This window comes from Triturus cristatus, chromosome 1_1, assembly GCF_964204655.1.
Source record: "Triturus cristatus chromosome 1_1, aTriCri1.1, whole genome shotgun sequence".
NCBI lineage: Eukaryota > Metazoa > Chordata > Amphibia > Caudata > Salamandridae > Triturus > Triturus cristatus.
In genome coordinates this window covers 30,601,551-30,624,201 of record NC_140579.1, presented here as the reverse complement: position 1 = coordinate 30,624,201, position 22,651 = coordinate 30,601,551, and the positions used below count along the sequence as shown (strand labels likewise).

The window sequence follows — 22,651 nt, the reverse complement described above, 5'->3', positions numbered from 1 at the left end:
AAAGAGACAGAAATACCACCGAGACAAGAAAAACAAGGAGCACGAGAGTAACGTTTTGAAAGAAAAGTAAAGAAAATAGGAACAAGTGAAAACAAAAACAATGCCACTATTGCACAAGAGAAGCAAAGAAAATTGGGATGAGAGAAGCAAAAAAGTTTAGGGCAAAATACCCCAAGGAAAGCAAACCCAAGTAAGACCAGAGAAGCAAAGACTAATGAGACAAGACGAGCACAGATCCCTAGGGCAACATTCAACAACAATAAAAGTCAAGATAATTAGGACAAGAGAAGCCAAGAAAACTAGGACAATTATCCCCCCACTCGCAAAAAACTGGGAAAACTGGGACAAGGGAAGCGCAGAAAATTTGGACAAAATTCCCCAAAGAGTATTGAAACAGGCGAAGAAAAAAGCGTGCCAAGAGGCAAATAAAGTACTGGCACTTAATTTAGCAATAAAAACAAAAAAAAGGGAGACATAAAGTGAATGATATTCGGACAAGAAATCACAAGAGGCAAAAGTAATTGAGGGGACGTGAGATAGGGTCAGCCTTGCTAGACATTTTTTTATTTGATCTCATCTGAATCCATCTTACCCAAAGGGTATTTAGATATTTGTGATTGCCAGATTTCTGAATCAATAACATCTAATTCCTTGCCACAACTGTCTGCCGAGCATGTCGTTCTAATGAGCCGGTGAGGTATGATTCTGGTTCTTGAAAGTAGACACGCCAAGTTCCATCTCCATTTGAGCATGAGGCAGAGACATGTCTCTTGGATCCTGTGGAGCACTCCCCTGGTCTCAGCAGTGAGACCTCTCCTGTAAAGTCCCAGCCAGCCAGTTAGGCAGGGTTACTTTTGGTACTGCTTGTCCGCGGTGTCCTCATGTAGTCCAACCAGGGGGTGAAGAAGGCAACTATTACCCGGACAGGTAGGGGTGGTGGAACTGCTTTGATAGTCCTGTTGAGGCAAGCAGTTGGATGTGGCTGGAAATGGCATTGACACGTCTATTGGAACATTTTCATCCAAACAGAACACCGTATTTTTAACCATATTATTAAGGACCACAGTACGGGCTTAGGTCGAAGTATGGTATTGAATATGCCTTCAGGGACAACAGTGGAAAATATTCAGAAAAAAACTGATGGAGGGTTTTGCCTCCAACATTTTGGCTGCCATAGACACCAGGGCCCAAGAACCAAAATAAAAGTGGCGCACATTTATGAACTGAGAAGTAAATATAAGTGGCCCACATTTATGAACTGAGTACTATTTAAAAGTGGCCCACATTTATGAATTGGGTAGTAAATAAAAGTGACCCACATTTATGAACTGAGTGTAAATAAACGTGGCCCATATTTGAAAATCGAACATCTCTGGACTTTTGAGGTCACGCTGAGTGGTCTCTGATTTGTGGGGGCTGCAGGTATTTGTGCTTGTTGTAGGCAATGTGTGCGGTTATATTAGAGAAATGTGGCTGTAAAATTCACAGTGTTCCTTCCCTACTAAAAAGATAAAAATGAACTGACCAGTCCCTACGTTTCTGCCCAAAAGAGCTATCTGTACATACAGACTGCATGTGGTGAGATCACAGCATCCACGGCATGCACAGTGCTGCTTGCTACTCCTGGCTAATGTTTACAGTAGCCCAAACACAACCACAAAACTGTGCATAACACCACAAACTAGGCCCACACACTGACCCGTCACACTGGCTTATCTGGTACTGCCAGATTGCCTTATAGGTCAGTCTGACCCTGAACACCATGTCCATCCAGCCCTGGGGGACTCTAGATCCTTGTCCATCCAGCCCTGGAGGTCATCTCTACTTTCACACTAGAGTCCAAATGGATGGTAAATTGGAAGGAACCTTCCCCTCAATTGACCTCCAACCCCTGAAGACCAACAAAGACGCCAACCAGGGCAAAGGAGGTGGCAAAGGCGTGTTTGGAAGCGAGAGATCACCTACCTCCCTTCTTTGATAATCTGTCCTCGGACCCCCAAGCCCACGCTCAGCACACACACCAGTAAGGCCAGCTCCATCCCTGGCATGGTGGAGATCCTGGTCCGGTCCTCCAGATCCTCCCTCGTCCTTGGTTGTGTGGAGCAGGAGGGGTTGTGTTCATAAATGGAAAATTGATCTTCTCTCAGAGCCAATCACCTACGAGGAGAGAAGCAATGATTTACTTGAGGAGCAGACATGAAGAGGCCAATGGATCCAAGCATCTAGTATAGACATCCGTGCGTGACCTACAGGGCCGAGGCATCTGTTCACGGTTTATACAATGACTGCCATTCAGTTGAGAAATAATAATACCTATTAACTATTAATACCTATTAATTAAGCTCCTAAAGGCACCTCAGTTCATCGCAAGCGCTATGTAAATAAGTTAAATAAAATAAATAAAGAACGTACAGACCAGTAGGATCCTAACGAGTGTCCTCACTCCGCCATCACTGTGCACGTTGAGTAACATCCCTCTCTCACTGCCAAGTGCAATCATTCCTCACCTGTTAACATGTAGACACGCAGAAATGAGTGGGTGGCATAGACTGCTGTACTCAGGGCTGGCAAAGTAGTATGACTTCTACTACTCTCTCTTGAGTAGGGATGGGGCCGGTGCTGCCCATGACCAGGGTAATAAAGGGGGTCTGAGCTCCTTTTACCTACCTGGGAAGAGAAGCTGCACATAGAGCAGCAGTTTGAGAGGAGTGGGGAATACTGCACAAAGGTTTTTACCTTTACAACATTTTATAGAAATAAAAAACAGACTCTCTCTCAATGAAACCTGAGCATATGTTACACACAGATTTGTGCAACCATTGCAGAACTACCACACCACTTGCAAGCTCCCACAAATACACACAGAATCAGGACACTTAGCTCAGCTGGTCATAACATTTTACCTTCTGTGGAACCCCACTAAATCATCAGTGGCCTCAGAGTACCCCACTGAATGTGTACTGGAATCCGGGTCCCCTACTGAGTCACTACTGAAAGCTAGGGGCCCCTACCTAGGCAATTTCCACGATTTAAACTTCAAAACAATACACAAAAATAAAGAACAAGTAAGCATCAAACAAATACACAAATGATTAAATATTTTAGTTAGTTCACAAACAAATAGAAAAACAGAAATTTGAATTTGAATGGAAAGGTGTGAACTTTTCTAAACTTGGGTTTTAATTCTAAAAGACCAATTGATATGCTAAACTCGAGCATATCACTTTGGCTTATTCTACTCCTAATGCACGTTCTCATTTTGTCTGTGCTTCAACTGACGCCAACTGTCATCCACAGGGGTCACAGTTGCGACCTCTGGCGACCCCAATATTATGTCCATGCAATTGCCAAGATACTTAACTCTATGGGGGATATTCTCAAGAACGTGTGTTAATCATCGCAAAATTAGCTTAAAGCAACTTTGCACATCGCGGGAAAATAACACCGTGTTTATGTTGTATTCTCAACCCGGAGGCACCATGCGATAGTCTCACGATAACATGCCAAATGACCACGTTAAAATCAACGCGACACAGAAAAAATGCGAAACACCAACGCAAAAAAACTGTCGATGTCCCAAATTGCGATACAAAAATCAGCGCTAACCAGCAACAGGCCTGCAATTCCCACGCCTCATGCGGGAAAATGCACTATAAAAGCAGTTAAAAATAAATAAATAAACTGCGTAGCACCAAGTATGCACCCGGACTGAGTGCTGAGGACAGCGCAAACCCCACAAGCCCCACAGACGACCAGCAAGGAACTTCGGGGTCGGGGAAGGCCAAGGAGAAGAGGAAGAGGAAGACGCGGTTCAGTCCGCAGGAAAACAGGATCCTCATCATGGAGGTGACAGAACACTACCAACAACTGTTCGGCACCTCCAACGTGTCATTGGCAACAAAGACACAAATATGGCAGACCATCTTGGACCATGTGAATGCAGTTGTAGCTTTGAGGAGGACAATGGTAGAGGTCAAGAGGCGCTGGAATGATGTAAAGGGTAAAGCCAAGAAGAAACTCGATGCCAACATGAAAGCAGCAACGCTCATTGGAGGTGGGGGTAAGCGGCACAACAGGAGCTGGATGACATGGAGAAAATGGTGGCTACTGTCATCAGTCGGGACATGGTGCCAGGAGTTGGGGATCCAGACACTGCTCAACATGACCTGACACAACATCAACAGGGTGAGTACCGACCAGGGACTGGGGGCATGGGGGGAGATGGGCACAATGGCACACATGCACAAGTAAACAGAGCACACAGCACACCCACAATGACTCTGGATCATGTCCCTGATCCCTGTGCCGCACTGCAGCACACACACATAAGATTCTGAGCACCTCTACATTGGTAACAATGTGGTACAGACTGCAACACTTTCACAACAGAACACAGGACACAACTGGTGCTGCATGTGTGCACAAAATAGCCAATCACATCTGGCATAGCAGGAAAATGTGAGATGACAATGTACGAGTACAACCTCACATCCGTGATGTAGCACAAATTTCCACTGTCCCGCATTAAATAGGCATCTCCTCACAAACAGTCACAATTTGTCATGCAGTCTGTATGTAAACTTCGCCAATGCATCAACATACATGGGACACACTGTAAAACTGCATCTCCCCTTTACATTGCAGAGGGACAATCAACACCTCCTGCAGAGCAGACCCTACAGCACGTCAGTGATGATGGAGACGAGCCCCCGGACATCGACTTTGACTAACTCCAACGGTTCATGGAGAACCTCCGCAGCCCACCTCCAGTTGCAGGGCAGCACAGCACCATCGAGGTGAGCCCACCCCCTGCACAGACCACACCGCAGGAAGCACCCACCACCACGCCTGGCTCCCAGCACCTCAACGAAGAACACATGGTGTTCCAACGCTGTGTGTTAGACTGCCAGAAGGAGCTGGCTAAACGGGTAGGGTGGAATTCACCCTCATGGCTGCCAACCTGGGTGCCATACGTGGGTGTCTAAGTCCCATCAAGGACCACTTACACTCCCTAATGCACACCCACAGTCTGCCCCATGCCCTCCAACAATCCATGGCTGGCGTTGCTGGAGTCAGGACTCCGAGACAACAACAACTGTCCAGTCTGAGTGGCTACAGCGATGTCATCTGTGATTTGGGAAACATGAGGAGGGTCATGGAGAACATGGACCAGATGCATGCGCAAAGAATGGCTACCATGGCTGCACACGAGCAAGCTGTAGATGGGATCTCCCATGCCCTGCAGATCCTCATCATGGGAGTGATTCCACAAGACATTGCGCAGAAGAATGCTGCTTCTACTTCTACATCCACATCTCCGACCCCTGATGTGTCAGTGTCACACAGTGCTGCAGACCAAACCACCACCACCCACATGTGAGGCACATGAAACGTCAGAGGACGACGATGAGGATGACTCTGCCTCAGTGGTAAGAATGAAGCAGTAGCATTCATCTCTGCCACATGGCATGTTACTGCTTGGTTCTGCCCTCAGCATCATGCCCTGAAATAACACCTTCCACTGTCCCCCGATACACCCTGCGACAATAACCTCAGACCTCGAAATGCACTGCCATATTTTGTGTGCCCAACAATGACATGGCAATCTGACTGCGGACTGGACACTTCCTCTTACGAGTAACCTGACAATCCCCAAAGGACTCTGGTTGTACCTCCATGGGGCAACATTGTAAAGTGTTGTTAGCATGGCCCAGTACTAAGACCGCTTCAACACTCCACTGAACGTGAACAATACATTCTAACACACACAGATGTGTCATGTCTACGATTAATCAAGTATGAAAGCATGGACGAATGGAGGGCCAATGATTCCCCCTTACGTCCATGTTGCTCATGATGTGTGACTTGAGTCACAGGGTGCATCCCTGCATCATGGTGGCACATGTTTGACCCCAAAAGAAGCCCTGTTGTCAATTGTTGGCCACAAATGACAGCCTCAATTTAATGATTTGGGACACATATGATACGCTGATGAGTGGGATTCCGTACTATCTTTGACACACAGAAATGCTTTTTCGGAAACGTGACACCTTAAACAGCCTCTCTGTACAGAGGTGACACACCCACCATCCATTTCCCATTTCACAGATTGTCAGCACTACTGGTTGCACTTCCACTTGTCAGAGTGATGGGCCTGTACAGAGGAGTGACATGCACTCGGGGAATGTGTATTGGAATGAATTTATTTGCACATGCTGTGCCTGTGGTCATTTTGTACTGTCCCATGATTGCTAAGGACTGTCACAATGTGACGTCCTCATGTGAAGAAACTGTCCATGCATGCACGACGACACTGTGATGTTGTGCGTTGTGCGTTGTCAGTGGGCGGCCATGTGTGTGTAGGCCTATGGTAAGGACAGGGCGGACACAGATGCAGAGTACATGGCTGGCTGAACTTACGATGCGGTTGAGGCTGGACCTTTGGCTTATGCTGCGGTAATAGCGATACACACACACAACAGTTGGCATGTATGATCTCGGACCCCGAGCGGGCTTGCGCTCCATCGTTTACCCCTTCGTCCGAGCCCGCACTCCGGGGGCGTGCTACAATGCAACATTGTCCATTGCGGGACAGGTGGCGCCGATACTGCAACAGAGACACACGCATTAGTTACTTCCTTGGCAAGCCCAGAAATCAACCACGCCTAGAGCCCCAGGGGGATGATCCACACCCCTACGTTGGACTGTTGTTTGCCAGCCCACTCTGCTTACGCTTATTATTATTATTATTAGTGGCATTTGTAGAGCGCGCGGCTACCTCCAACGGAGGTGTCCCGGCGCTAGCAGCAGAGCATGACAGAAAAACGCAAAAGTGACAGGAGGGTCTAGGCCAGATCAAACAACCATGTTTTCAGGTTTTTCCTGAAGACACGTTCTGAAGGGGATTTACGCAGATGTTCCGGCATAGAGTTCCATAGCATGGTTGTTCTTACCGAGAACGACCTGCCGCCCATCCTAGATTTCTTGAAATGGGGGATTACCAGTAATTCCTGGTAATTCGAGCGAAGGGTTCTGCCTTGATGGTATTTCTGCAGTCTTTTTTTGAGATATATAGGGCCTGAGTCTCGAGAAGCTCTGAAGGCCAAGGTTAAAGCCTTGAATTCGATGCGTCTCTTTACCGGTAGCCAATGAAGGCTCCGGAGGTGTGGTGAGATGTGATGGCGGAATGGAACATTCCTAATCAGTCTTGCTGCTGCGTTTTGTATAATCTGCAGCTTTCTAACAAGGTACTCAGGAAGGCCCAGATAAAAACTGTTCGCATAGTCAAGTTGTGAGATGACCAGAGCACGTACAACGAACTTTCTGCAGCTGATCGGTATAAGCTTCAGGAATCTTCTCAGGGTTTTTAGCTTCCAAAAACAGCTGGCAGAGACCTGGTTAATCTGGGTTTTTCCTGACAAAGAGGCATCGAATTTGAATCCCAGATTCCTTACCGAGGTTGCTGGGACCGGAGGAGGGTTTAGCGCTGCGGGCCACCAAAGTTTTGGGCTGGGGGGGGGAGGTTGGTTGAAAAAGAGCACCTCAGTTTTGTCTGTATTAAGCTTCATACAGTTATCATTCATCCAACAGGCAACTTTCTGAAGACAGCTTCTGAAATTCGTAAATGCAGCCTCTGAGTGTTCCCTAAAGGAGAACACAAGCTGCGTGTCGTCCGCATAAGAGATGACTTTCACCCCCAGATGTTCGATTATAGGGGCTAAAGGGGCAAGATATATATTAAAGAGGGAGGGACTCAAGGCTGAGCCCTGAGGCACTCCAGATGTCAAAGGGGTAGAAGAGGATACATAGGGGTGCAAAAGCACTTTTTGGGAGCGCCCCTCCAAGAAGGAGCGGAACCATCTCAGGGTGGTACCCATCACTCCAAGCGCGGCAAGTCTATCTAGAAGGATCTGGTGCGACACCGTGTCGAATGCTGCGGATAAATCCAGCAGCACCAACATCGCACAGTTCCCTTGGTCCATCGTCTCCCTGATTGTTTCAGCCACTTCAAGTAAGGCCGTCTCTGTGCTGTAGCCTGTCCTAAAGCCCGACTGTGAGTCGTGGAGGAGTTTATGTGACTCCAGGAATGCAGCCAACTGTGTTTGAACTTCCTTCTCTAGTATTTTAGCAGGGACAGGAAGGAGTGAGATGGGCCTGAAGTTTTTTAAGTCTGCTGGGTCAGCGTCCTCTTTCTTCAGAATTGGCTGGACGAACGCTGTTTTCCAGTTAGTGGGATAAATACCTCCTTTCAAGGAGGAATTCCAAATATGGTTAAGTACCGGATTCAACCATGGAGCTAGGATTTTAAAAAACTTAGGAGGACAGGGGTCGGCTGGAGAGCCAGACTTAACTTTAGAAAGTTCAGCCAGGGAGATGTCTGGGCTGAAAGGGTGAAATTCACTCCAGATCTCCGCGGGGAGAGTGGTAGGCAAGATCTCAGCCGGAGGCCAAGGAGTGGTTATTTTAGGGAAAGCTGCGTAAATGGTCTGAATTTTTGTTTGGAAGAAGGTGGCCAGATCCTCACATAAGTGCAGAGAGGGGGCGAACGAACTTTTCAGGACTTGTGGTTTTACAAAATCTTTCACGATTTAAAAAACTTCTTTAGAGGAATTATCCGATGCCATAATTAGATCTGCGTAATAGTCCTTCAGTGCTTTTCGCTTTAGTTTATGGAACCTTTTTTGAGCCATTCTGTAGGTTTCTTTTGCCACTGCCTCATACTTTTTCCGCCAGAGCCGTTCAAGCCTCTTGCACAGGCTTTTCTCCCGCTGAAGTTCTAACGAGAACCAGGGGGCTGTGGGCTTTTTCCTAGCAGGTTTTGTGATATTAATGGGGGCTACTTTGTCAAGAGCCGCCGTGAACCAAGCATCAAAGACCGAGATGTCTTGATCGGGGTGACCTGTTAGAGGCGGGAGTGTATTTTGAAGTTCGAGACCCATGGGCTACGAACTACGAAGGGGGGTACGACACAGCTACATGTCCCAGGTCTACCCCACTGCCTGAGGTGACATGGTTGCGTCCGCTGTCCACAGCACAATGTAATGTGGTAGGGTCCGGGGCCCTCATGCATACATAATGTCCACACGGACACACTTAGATAGTTTGGGGAACTGGCTACGGGTACGTGCGCCCGGCCCCTTTTATTGCCAGGGTCACATGTCCAGTGATGCCTGTGCTGGATGGGTGTGGGGTGAGTGTAAGCCAGCCCTCAGGGAGTGGTTGGTTCTGGCAACAACTACAACAGTGGTCAGACAATCAGAAGTTCATAGTTCAAACAGCAAGGGTCCATGACTTGAGGTCCACAGAGTTAGTGGCCCCGGATGCACTGCGTTCGACACAGGCACACCGCCACGGGACGGTGTTTTGCTGTGCACTGAGGTAGGGCCACGAGTGCTGAGCGGGTCCTCATCGATGTCCAAGGTGAATGTCGCGGAGTGTTCCGAGGGACAGTGGAAGGTGTACTTCCAGGGTATGATTCAGAGGGCAGAACCCAGCTGACAGAGGCAATATGGAGTAAAAGAATGCTACAGACTCCTGTTTAGCACCAAGTCAGTACCAGCCACATGATGATGGAGACAACCCCCAGGCCATAGACTCAGATGCCACCAAAGTTCAACCAGAGAGTTTACATGATTTTCGGGAACAGAGTTAGTGGCACCAGAGCTGAAAGGGGATGCAGTCTGCGATGAGGCCTGTATAAGGGTATAAACTCTGCCATGAATAAATCAAGACTCAGTTCCAAATGTGTGACCTACTTGACCGTAGTGTAGGCCGGATGCAGCGGTCAGCACGCCACAACGGCTGTTCAGCCAGCTCCTCCTGGAACTCTAACACATGACGTTGGAATGGCATGTAGCGATGATTTGTGGTTGACGGAGGTAGGAGCACCAGAGCTGAGCGTGTGTGCAGCCTGCGACGATGCCGTGTCCTGCTTGGTCCAGACTGGTTTGGATTAGTGTGAGGCCTGCTGGACCGCAGTGTAGGCTGGAGGCAGCGGTGGAGTACGTCAATGAGAAAGGAGTAATGGGGGCCTGTGTCGTGGAGGCCAGCAATGGTCTGAGGAGGCTGCCAAGGTCGCGGGCCTAGGGCGTGGAGCCTGCACTGGCACGTGGTGGGCCCTGTTTGCCACACGCCGGTGTCGTCAGGTGTGCTGTGAGGCCTGGGTGCGCAGGGGCGGGCAAGACGGGTCTGGGGATCAGAGACCTGGGGTGCAGCAGGCGCACAGGATCGCAGGCACCACGGCTCACGGCGTCACCCTCGTGGCAGGGTGAGAGGCGCCGTCCTGGCAGACACGTTGGCAATTCCAGAAGAGGACCACGCCCAGAGCAACATGCTTTTTATTCACACCCCTACGCTGCCCTGGCGTACTCCAGGCCTGCCCACTATGCTCACGCTTACAGTGGGGGGACGTAATACGCTACTCTCCCGCGATCTTCCCCACTGGCTGAGGTGACATGGTTGCGTCCACTGTCCAGTTCACTCCGAACACCAGCAGTGTATGTCGACATGGAAATGTCTGTGGTCTGCATACTGTAGTCTGTCCAACACATCCACGTCACACTTGTCATTTTGTGCATTCACATTCATGGGTCACTTGCCTCCTTCGCACATGCCTGTTCCCACCTCTACCCACATTCTGCTACTGTGTGACTGAGGTGCCATGCCATTGATGGCTTGTGTACATGGCTAGCCCAGGTTGCCACAGTAAGTTGTGTTGTCGTGTCTGGTATGTGGGCATGTTGGTTGTCATGTTGTATGTGATTTTGCAGTGTGTGCATTCCCACAGTTGTGAGTTGTATGTTGGTGGAGTTGAGGTGTGTGGTGTGTTAAGTTGTAACTTACCAATGCGCACTGCATTCGCGTAGGTGCCACCCTGAAAGCGCTGGTTGATGATGGACTGTCGGAAGATGAAGGAATCGTGCACACTGCCTGGGTAGTTGGCGATGACATTGGTGAAGAGTCCCCGGTGGCCCACTATTGCCTGCACATTGATGGAATGCGTGTGCTTCCTGTTGCGGTAATTGTGTGCAGTGGCGGCAGGGGGCACGAGGAGTACATGTGTACAGTCGATTGCCCTCAACACGTGCGGGAAGCCAGCTGTGGAGTAGAAGCCTTGCTTGGTCTCCAGCTGTTCCTGCGCAGTGTGTGGTAAGTAAAGGTGCTGTGGTACCGAACTGATGATGGCATCCAAGACAGGTGTGAGGAACTTGGATAGGGCTGGCTGTGAGACTCCTCCGACTCTGGCAGTTGTTGGCTGGAAGGTCCCAGAGGCCAACAGGTGCAGCACAGCCAGCAGCAGCTTTGTCTGCGGAGGGATGTGGGTTTTCCGCTGTGTTAGTACCGTCAGCCTGTGGGCAATGAGTGTCAGGATGCAGAGGAGGGTTGTCCTTTTAAACCTATAGTGGGCGATGACATCCTCTGGTGTTAGGTCTGTGAGGCTGGTGCGTTTTCTGAAGGGCTGCTGTCTTTGTCTGCGCTGCCTCTGAGGTATTTCGGGGGGATGGTCAGGGGGGACCTGGGGGTGGTGGCAGTGGGTGTTGTGGCCCTCTTGGGTGTCCGAGCTGCATGATCAGTAGCTCCATGGCATCCGTTGTTCTTCTGGTGGGGCTGTGGGCTGGGCGCCTGTTTCTGGTGCAGGTTCTCTTCCAACTTTACACCAGGTCGGAGCAGGTGTTAAATCCCTGCTGCTAACGTGCCTTATCGCATGTTTTGGGATCTTATCGCCGATCTGGTTGGTCGTTGTGAATATTGTGTAGTGGTGTTTTCGCGGCTTTTTGCACGGGAACGTCTACCCTGCATATCATTAGCATTAGTTGCCGGTATCATCCATGGCGATATTGTTTGCGGCAGCTATCGCAGGGAAACTGGTGTTATCGGCTGTTAGCGCCATCTTTAGAATGGTGCGATACATTTATCACCACTTTGGCTGTGATAAAGTGCCGCTAACTCAGCGATAAGGACTTGAGAATATCCCCCTAAATGAGCCTGACAGTGTGTTAAATTAGGTGGGCAGCACGGCTAAAGGCCGGTACTTGGCCAGTGTTTTTGTAAACTATCTCTCACATTTATCTGAAAAGTAGCACCAAGCCATGATCTTTGGTCACGAAAATGTGAAATAAAGTGTGAAACTGGACCTGAGAGTGCTTTATTGTTAAGTAACAGGCAAACACCATCATTTTGCTCATGCACTACAAGAACAGAACTCTCCCAAATCTCATATTCTACATCCAAAAGCTATTTAAATCCAGGAAACTCATTAGAACACATCTCGCTCCCAAAACAAACAGAAACAAGAAAACAATAGAAACCCTTTGGTGTGGTCACTCGGTGAGCCTAGTGGTTTACATCAACTCTGCCAAGAGTCTGACTGTGTTTCCTGTTTTGCCGCTTCAATCCTTTGCCCGTTCAGTGCTCCTTGTACTTAGCATGGCCTGCCCATTCTCGAGGTGTGACCATTCCCCAAAAGCAAAGCATGTGATTATCAGTGGAGTCCAAACAGGTCCCATCAATTCAAAATAGTTGCATATGTGACTAGGTTGGCCCACAAGCATCAGATCTTCCGCACCCTCTTTGGCACCATGACGCTTGTGATACTGCTCATTATACTGATCTTGTTTTTTATTCATTCATTTCATAACTTTGTCCCTGTCCGCATTTAACACCTTTCCTCCACTTAACCACATTGGTGGCAATGTTGTGCCAGCGTCTCTACCTTATAAGGAAACATGTGGCGACCCTCCACTAAAGAATGTAAATTATTCTTTAGGCATGCTTTATTAAAAATAAATGCAGCCTTACACATTCACTGCTTTGCAGTCACATTCAAACATTCAGGAGGGAAGTGTGCATGCATGCACTATTTTATTTTATTTAAATCATTCACCAGACATGCGTTAGTCTTTAAATGCAGCCTCATGCATTTACTGATTTACAGTCATATCAACATGCTCCTTTTATATACATTTACATGGAGAAATCCCACTTCCGGTTTCACTCGTATGTATACCCATTTGCATTAAAGCTAGGTTAATTACAGGGTTATGACATCACTGGTTGCGATGTCATTTCCTGTGATAACATTATGATTTGTCTATGCTTACCAGCCACCCACTTACCTTTAGTAGTTTTGCCCTGGTGACAATTATGTATTATCATCACAAAGAATGTTAGCGCCTAAGCACGTACCACAATAAATGCAACGAGCTATATAGAATTAGATCCCTTGCTTTCTGGCTACCAGAAGCAGTTCAAGCATGGCTGATAGTTGAAGGAGTTAAGGGCTGCCTAGGAAAGGAAGACCTTTTATTAGCAAGCAGTCAGAAGAAGATAACAAATAAATTAAATGTGGCTGGGCCAAAGTACTGAGTAAGCAAGGTCATAGCTGGAGCTGATAAAGATTCTATGTAACACAGTTCATCCTTTGATGGTTTTACTAGCCTCATCTTAGCCATAAATGTATAATCTTACTGCTAAACTGAAAAAATCAATGGAGGGGAGAGAAGCGAGGAAGAACAGCCTCTCACTCAGCGTCCCAAAGTATGCATCAAATATCAAAAGGAGTGGGGCCTGACAGTATTGTACAAGGCTCTCGACATTTTTTAAAGAGACCTAGTGCTGTCTGGCCCCACTCCTTTTGGTGTTAAACTTACTGCTAGATATGAAGCAGCTGTATAATACACATAGGCGAATGTCAATGCGGAACCACCTCTGTTTTGCATGCAGAATTTCATAGCCACTACACCTTGTGTGTATCTACCTCCTGTCTCTTGCCCCTACCAGGATGACAATTCCAAATATAATGTTAATCACCGATCACCCCACATAGCATGCCTAAATGTATCCAAATATATATTAAAACATGACTGTCAGAAGTTCACAGGGTAGAAATACTTTGTCCATTCCAGATGTCCTGCCTGTGTCGACTCGGGCCAAGCCCAGGACTTTAAATCCAGACCCATCCAGACAGTGATGCAGTTTTGGTGCTTTCAAAAGAGATACTAAGAGCTCTGTGTTGTCCTCAGGGAAAGAGTTCTGCCAGTGCACATCAGATGAATTATACTGGTTACTCTATGGACCTCTGGGCAGTCACTCTAATAGGAGCAGTGGAGCCGGCGCATCCCTTGGTAGGTCAGTTGTATAAAAAAGGCCTTTGACAGGGCACTTGTCTGCAGTTTGATGACTGGCCAAGATGATCATTTTCCTGTGGCTCTGTGGTCGGAGCAACTTCGGATGGCAGCTGCAATGTTTGTTACTTAAGGTGTATAACTCATCTTAAACTCTAGCTAGGTGTACATAAAATGCCACAGGTCATAATAACAATGTAGCCCAGTGTTACTACCACCATGATTGAGACCTGCGCCAGGCATCGCGCTCTCTTCCAAAGATTCTGCCATTGGAAAGCCTTTGTGGCTGAACTGTTATGTTTTCTTAAGTTAGTTTGTTTGATAGATTGCTTGAAGTCTTGGCACTATACACGGGTGACAATAAATAAGCTGCAAAGCCATTTGGAAATATGAGATATGAGGGAGACAGCCCTACCGATTAAAAAGATAAGATTTCAAACATTTTCTGAAGGCCAACTATTGTGATTCGGCCCTTCGAAGGCAAAGTGCAGAGTTCTGGCCTCCAGCAGCTGTGATAGAGATAGGCTGGTCTCTCCAGGTCATCATTGGACTGGTCGCAGGGCCCAGAAACAGGAAATGGGCTAGAGAAGAACAAGGCTGCTTTGGCGCATGCTCTGCAGCTAGGACTTCCAGGGGGCTTTATACACAATTATTATAGCACTGATCTGGCTCCTACGGTGAACAAGCAGCCACTGCAGGCATCTGAGCACACAAGAGATGTCCTCCTCCCTAAAAAAGCCCTGAGGCCTGAGCATCATGAAGCCGATTAACAATTTTTACAGTAGAAGTCAGGTAGATGGTACCAGAGTCTTGTGTACAGTAGTGTATTAATCAAGGGGACATGTAGTGCAGTGCGTCTCATCATGTCTCAGCATTCATTGCGATCGTCTGGCTATCTGAGGAAATGAAGGATAAGGTTAGACAGAAGAGATACATTGTTACACTAGTCCTGTCTACTCCTTGAGTCATTGGCTGACCTCACCAGACAGAGGAGATACATTGTTACACTAGTCCTGTCTACTCCTTGAGTCATTGACTGCTCCCCCCTCCCCCGCAGAGGAGATACATTGTTACACTAGTCCTGTCTACTTCTTGAGTCATTGACTGCTCCCCCCTCCCCAGACAGAGGAGATACATTGATTGTTACACTAGTCCTGTCTACTCCTTGAGTCATTGACTGCACCCCCCCCCTCCCCCGCAGAGGAGATACATTGTTACACTAGTCCTGTCTACTCCTTGAGTCATTGACTGCTCCCCCCTCCCCAGACAGAGGAGATACATTGATTGTTACACTAGTCCTGTCTACTCCTTGAGTCATTGGCTGCACCCCCCCTCCCCCGCAGAGGAGATACATTGTTACACTAGTCCTGTCTACTCCTTGAGTCATTGACTGCTCCCCCCTCCCCAGACAGAGGAGATACATTGATTGTTACACTAGTCCTGTCTACTCCTTGAGTCATTGACTGCACCCCCCCTCCCCCGCAGAGGAGATACATTGTTACACTAGTCCTGTCTACTCCTTGAGTCATTGACTGCTCCCCCCCTCCCCAGACAGAGGAGATACATTGTTACACTAGTCCTGTCTACTCCTTGAGTCATTGACTGCTCCCCCCTCCCCAGACAGAGGAGATACATTGATTGTTACACTAGTCCTGTCTACTCCTTGAGTCATTGACTGCACCCCCCCCTCCCCCGCAGAGGAGATACATTGTTACACTAGTCCTGTATACTCCTTGAGTCATTCACTGCTCCCCCCCTCCCCCGCAGAGGAGATACATTGATTGTTACACTAGTCCTGTCTACTCCTTGAGTCATTGACTGCTCCCCCCTCCCCAGACAGAGGAGATACATTGTTACACTGGTCCTCTCTACTCCTTGAGTCATTGACTGCTCCCCCCTCCCCCGCAGAGGAGATACATTGTTACACTAGTCCTGTCTACTCCTTGAGTCATTGACTGCTCCCCCCTCCCCAGACAGAGGAGATACATTCTTACACTAGTCCTGTCTACTCTTTGAGTCATTGACTGCTCCCCCCTCCCCAGACACAGGAGATACATTGTTACACTAGTCCTTTCTACTCCTTGAGTCATTGACTGCTCCCCCCTCCCCAGACAGAGGAGATACATTGTTACACTAGTCCTGTCTACTCCTTGAGTCTTTGACTGCTCCCCCCCTCCCCCGCAGAGGAGATACATTGTTACACTAGTCCTGTCTACTCCTTGAGTCATTGACTGCTCCCCCCTCCCCAGACAGAGGAGATGCATTGTTACACTAGTCCTGTCTACTCCTTGAGTCATTGACTGCTCCCACCTCCCCAGACAGAGGAGATACATTGTTACACTAGTCCTGTCTACTCCTTGAGTCATTGACTGCTCCCCCCCCTCCCCCGCAGAGGAGATACATTGTTACACTAGTCCTGTCTACTCCTTGAGTCATTGACTGCTCCCCCCTCCCCAGACAGAGGAGATACATTGTTACACTAGTCCTGTCTACTCCTTGAGTCATTGACTGCTCCCCCCTCCCCAGACAGAGGAGATACATTGTTACACTAGTCCTGTCTACTCTTTGAGTCATTAACTGCTCCCCCCCCTCCCCAGACAGAGGAGATACATTGATTGTTACACTAGTCCTGTCTACTCCTTGAGTCATTGACTGCTCCCCCCCTCCCCCGCAGAGGAGATACATTGATTGTTACACTAGTCCTGTCTACTCCTTGAGTCATTGACTGCTCCCCCTCCCCAGACAGAGGAGATACATTGTTACACTAGTCCTGTCTACTCCTTGAGTCATTGACTGCTCCCCCCTCCCCCGCAGAGGAGATACATTGTTACACTAGTCCTGTCTACTCCTTGAGTCATTGACTGCTCCCCCCTCCCCCGCAGAGGAGATACATTGTTACACTAGTCCTGTCTACTCCTTGAGTCATTGACTGCTCCCCCCTCCCCAGACAGAGGAGATACATTGTTACACTAGTCCTGTCTACTCCTTGAGTCTTTGACTGCTCCCCCCTCCCCAGACAGAGGAGATACATTGTTACACTAGTCCTGTCTACTTCTTGAGTCATTGACTGCTCCCCCCTCCCCAGACAGAGGAAATACATTGTTACACTAGTCCTGTCTACTCCTTGAGTCATTGACTGCTCCCCCCTCCCCCGCAGAGGAGATACATTGATTGTTACACTAGTCCTGTCTACTCTTTGAGTCATTGACTGCTCCCCCCTCCCTAGACAGAGGAGATACATTGTTACACTTGTCCTGTCTACTCCTTGAGTCATTGACTGCTCCCCCCTCACCAGACAGAGGAGATACATTGTTACACTAGTCCTGTCTACTCCTTGAGTCATTGACTGCTCCCCCCTCCCCCGCAGAGGAGATACATTGTTACGCTAGTCCTGTCTACTCCTTGAGTCATTGACTGCTCCCCACCTCCCCCGCAGAGGAGATACATTGTTACACTAGTCCTGTCTACTCCTTGAGTCATTGACTGCTCCCCCCTCCCCCGCAGAGGAGATACATTGTTACACTAGTCCTGTCTACTCTTTGAGTCATTGGCTGCTCCCCCCTCCCCCGCAGAGGAGATACATTGTTACACTAGTCCTGTCTACTCCTTGAGTCATTGACTGCTCCCCCCTCCCCAGACAGAGGAGATACATTGTTACACTAATCCTGTCTACTCCTTGAGTCATTGACTGCTCCCCCCCTCCCCCGCAGAGGAGATACATTGATTGTTACACTAGTCCTGTCTACTCCTTGAGTCATTGACTGCTCCCCCACCCTCCCCCGCAGAGGAGATACATTGTTACACTAGTCCTGTCTACTCTTTGAGTCATTGACTGCTCCCCCCCTCCCCCGCAGAGGAGATACATTGTTACACTAGTCCTGTCTACTCCTTGAGTCATTGACTGCTCCCCCCTCCCCAGACAGAGGAGATACATTGTTACACTAGTCCTGTCTACTCCTTGAGTCATTGACTGCTCCCCCCTCCCCAGACAGAGGAGATACATTGTTACACTAGTCCTGTCTACTCCTTGAGTCATTGACTGCTCCCCGCTCCCCAGACAGAGGAGATACATTGTTACACAAGTCCTGTCTACTCCTTGAGTCATTGAATGCTCCCCCCCTCCCCCGCAGAGGAGATACATCGTTACACTAGTCCTGTCTACTCTTTGAGTCATTGACTGCTCCCCCCCTCCCCAGACAGAGGAGATACATTGTTACACTAGTCCTGTCTACTCTTTGAGTCATTGACTGCTCCCCCCTCCCTCGCAGAGAAGATACATTGTTACACTAGTCCTGTCTACTCCTTGAGTCATTGACTGCTCCCTCCTCCCAGACAGAGGAGATACATTGATTGTTACTCTAGTCCTGTCTACTCCTTGAGTCATTGACTGCTCCCCCCCCGCAGAGGAGATACATTGATTGTTACACTAGTCCTGTCTACTCCTTGAGTCATTGACTGCTCCCCCCCTCCCCCGCAGAGGAGATACATTGATTGTTACACTAGTCCTGTCTACTCCTTGAGTCATTGACTGCTCCCCCCCTCCCCCGCAGAGGAGATACATTGATTGTTACAGTAGTCCTGTCTACTCCTTGAGTCATTGACTGCTCCCCTCCTCCCCCACAGAGGAGATACATTGATTGTTACACTAGTCCTGTCTACTCCTTGAGTCATTGACTGCTCCACCCTCCCCCGCAGAGGAGATACATTGATTGTTACACTAGTCCTGTCTACTCCTTGAGTCATTGACTGCTCCCCCCTCCCCCGCAGAGGAGATGCATTGATTGTTACACTAGTCCTGTCTACTCCTTGAGTCATTGACTGCTCCCCCCTCCCCCAGACAGAGGAGATACATTGTTACACTAGTCCTGTCTACTCCTTGAGTCATTGGCTGCCCTCCCCAGACAGAGGAGATACATTGTTACACTAGTCCTGTCTACTCCTTGAGTCCTTGGCTGCCCTCCCCAGACAGAGTAGATACATTGTTACACTAGTCCTGTCTACTCTTTGAGTCATTGGCTGCCCTCCCCTCCCCCGCAGAGGAGATACATTGTTACACTAGTCCTGTCTACTCCTTGAGTCATTGACTGCTCCCCTCCTCCCCCGCAGAGGAGATACATTGATTGTTACACTAGTCCTGTCTACTCCTTGAGTCATTGACTGCTCCCCCCCAGACAGAGGAGATACATTGTTACACTAGTCCTGTCTACTCCTTGAGTCATTGGCTGCCCTCCCCAGACAGAGGAGATACATTGTTACACTAGTCCTGTCTACTCTTTGAGTCATTGGCTGCCCTCCCCAGACAGAGGAGATACATTGTTACACTAGTCCTGTCTACTCTTTGAGTCATTGACTGCTCCCCTCTCCCCCGCAGAGGAGATACATTGTTACACTAGTCCTGTCTACTCCTTGAGTCATTGACTGCTCCCCCCCTCCCCCGCAGAGGAGATACATTGATTGTTACACTAGTCCTGTCTACTCCTTGAGTCATTGACTGCTCCTCCTCCCCCGCAGAGGAGATACATTGATTGTTACACTAGTCCTGTCTACTCTTTGAGTCATTGACTGCTCCCCCCTCCCCCGCAGAGGAGATACATTGTTACACTAGTCTTGTCTACTCCTTGAGTCATTGACTGCTCCCCCCTCCCCTGCAGAGGAGATACATTGTTACACTAGTCCTGTCTACTCCTTGAGTCATTGACTGCTCCCCCCTCCCCAGACAGAGGAGATACATTGTTACACTAGTCCTGTCTACTCCTTGAGTCATTGACTGCTCCCCCCTCCCCCGCAGAGGAGATATATTGTTACACTAGTCCTGTCTACTCCTTGAGTCATTGACTGCTCCCCCCTCCCCAGACAGAGGAGATACATTGTTACACTAGTCCTGTCTACTCCTTGAGTCATTGACTGCTCCCCCCTCCCCAGACAGAGGAGATACATTGTTACACTAGTCCTGTCTACTCCTTGAGTCATTGACTGCTCCCACCCTCCCCCGCAGAGGAGATACATTGATTGTTACACTAGTCCTGTCTACTCCTTGAGTCATTGACTGCTCCCCCCCCTCCCCCGCAGAGGAGATACATTGTTACACTAGTCCTGTCTACTCCTTGAGTCATTGACTGCTCCCCCCTCCCCAGACAGAGGAGATACATTGTTACACTAGTCCTGTCTACTCCTTGAGTCATTGACTGCTCCCCCTCCCCAGACAGAGGACATTCATTGTTACACTAGTCCTGTCTACTCCTTGAGTCATTGACTGCGCCCCCCCTCCCCCGCAGAGGAGATACATTGTTACACTAGTCCTGTCTACTCCTTGAGTCATTGACTGCTCTCCCCAGACAGAGGAGATACATTGTTACACTAGTCCTGTCTACTCTTCGAGTCATTGACTGCTCCCCCCCTCCCCAGACAGAGGAGATACATTGTTACACTAGTCCTGTCTACTCCTTGAGTCATTGACTGCTCCCCCCTCCCCAGACAGAGGAGATACATTGTTACACTAATCCTGTCTACTCCTAGAGTCATTGACTCCTCCCCCCCTCCCCCGCAGAGGAGATACATTGATTGTTACACCAGTCCTGTCTACTCCTTGAGTCATTGACTGCTCCCCCCTCCCCAGACAGAGGAGATACATTGTTACACTAGTCCTGTCTACTCCTTGAGTCATTGACTGCTCCCCCCTCCCCAGACAGAGGAGATACATTGTTACACTAGTCCTGTCTACTCTTTGAGTCATTGGCCGCTCCCCCCTCCCCCGCACAGGAGATACATTGTTACACTAGTCCTGTCTACTCTTCGAGTCATTGACTGCTCCCCCCCTCCCCAGACAGAGGAGATACATTGTTACACTAGTCCTGTCTACTCCTTGAGTCATTGACTGCTCCCCCCTCCCCAGACAGAGGAGATACATTGTTACACTAGTCCTGTCTACTCCTAGAGTCATTGACTCCTCCCCCCCTCCCCCGCAGAGGAGATACATTGATTGTTACACCAGTCCTGTCTACTCCTTGAGTCATTGACTGCTCCCCCCTCCCCAGACAGAGGAGATACATTGTTACACTAGTCCTGTCTACTCTTTGAGTCATTGACTGCTCCTCCTCCCCCGCAGAGGAGATACATTGATTGTTACACTAGTCCTGTCTACTCTTTGAGTCATTGACTGCTCCTCCTCCCCCGCAGAGGAGATACATTGATTGTTACACTAGTCCTGTCTACTCCTTGAGTCATTGACTGCTCCCCCCTCCCCTGCAGAGGAGATACATTGTTACACTAGTCCTGTCTACTCCTTGAGTCATTGACTGCTCCCCCCTCCCCAGACAGAGGAGATACATTGTTACACTAGTCCTGTCTACTCCTTGAGTCATTGACTGCTCCCCCCTCCCCCGCAGAGGAGATATATTGTTACACTAGTCCTGTCTACTCCTTGAGTCATTGACTGCTCCCCCCTCCCCAGACAGAGGAGATACATTGTTACACTAGTCCTGTCTACTCCTTGAGTCATTGACTGCTCCCCCCTCCCCAGACAGAGGAGATACATTGTTACACTAGTCCTGTCTACTCCTTGAGTCATTGACTGCTCCCCCCCTCCCCCGCAGAGGAGATACATTGATTATTACACTAGTCCTGTCTACTCCTTGAGTCATTGACTGCTCCCCCCACTCCCCCGCAGAGGAGATACATTGTTACACTAGTCCTGTCTACTCCTTGAGTCATTGACTGCTCCCCCCTCCCCAGACAGAGGAGATACATTGTTACACTAGTCCTGTCTACTCCTTGAGTCATTGACTGCTCCCCCTCCCCAGACAGAGGAGATTCATTGTTACACTAGTCCTGTCTACTCCTTGAGTCATTGACTGCGCCCCCCCTCCCCCGCAGAGGAGATACATTGTTACACTAGTTCTGTCTACTCCTTGAGTCATTGACTGCTCTCCCCAGACAGAGGAGATACATTGTTACACTAGTCCTGTCTACTCCTTGAGTCATTGACTGCTCCCCCCTCGCCAGACAGAGGAGATACATTGTTACACAAGTCCTGTCTACTCCTTGAGTCATTGACTGCTCCCCCCTCCCCAGACAGAGGAGATACATTGTTACACTAGTCCTGTCTACTCCTAGAGTCATTGACTCCTACCCCCCTCCCCCGCAGAGGAGATACATTGATTGTTACACCAGTCCTGTCTACTCCTTGAGTCATTGACTGCTCCCCCCTCCCCCGCAGAGGAGATACATTGTTACACTAGTCCTGTCTAATCTTTGAGTTATTGACTGCTCCCCCCCTCCCCCGCAGAGGAGATATATTGTTACACTAGTCCTGTCTACTCCTTGAGTCATTGACTGCTCCCCCCTCCCCAGACAGAGGAGATACATTGTTACACTAGTCCTGTCTACTCCTTGAGTCATTGACTGCTCCTCCCTCCCCAGACAGAGGAGATACATTGTTACACTAGTCCTGTCTACTCCTTGAGTCATTGACTGCTCCCCCCCTCCCCCGCAGAGGAGATACATTGATTGTTACACTAGTCCTGTCTACT

The 22,651-nt window shown here is 48.9% G+C and overlaps 1 protein-coding gene across 1 annotated transcript in view; it reads right to left on the bottom strand.

The window, feature by feature from the left end:
• LOC146869235 (epidermal growth factor-like protein 8) overlaps positions 1 to 22,651 on the bottom strand; it is a 130,596-nt gene that overhangs the window by 43,001 nt on the left and 64,944 nt on the right. Inside the window, exon 2 of the mRNA XM_085645382.1 lies at positions 1,966 to 2,157. Within this exon, the coding sequence (XP_085501508.1) occupies positions 1,966 to 2,048 (83 nt within the window). The 5' untranslated portion in view covers positions 2,049 to 2,157. The remainder of the gene's footprint in view (positions 1 to 1,965; positions 2,158 to 22,651) is intronic.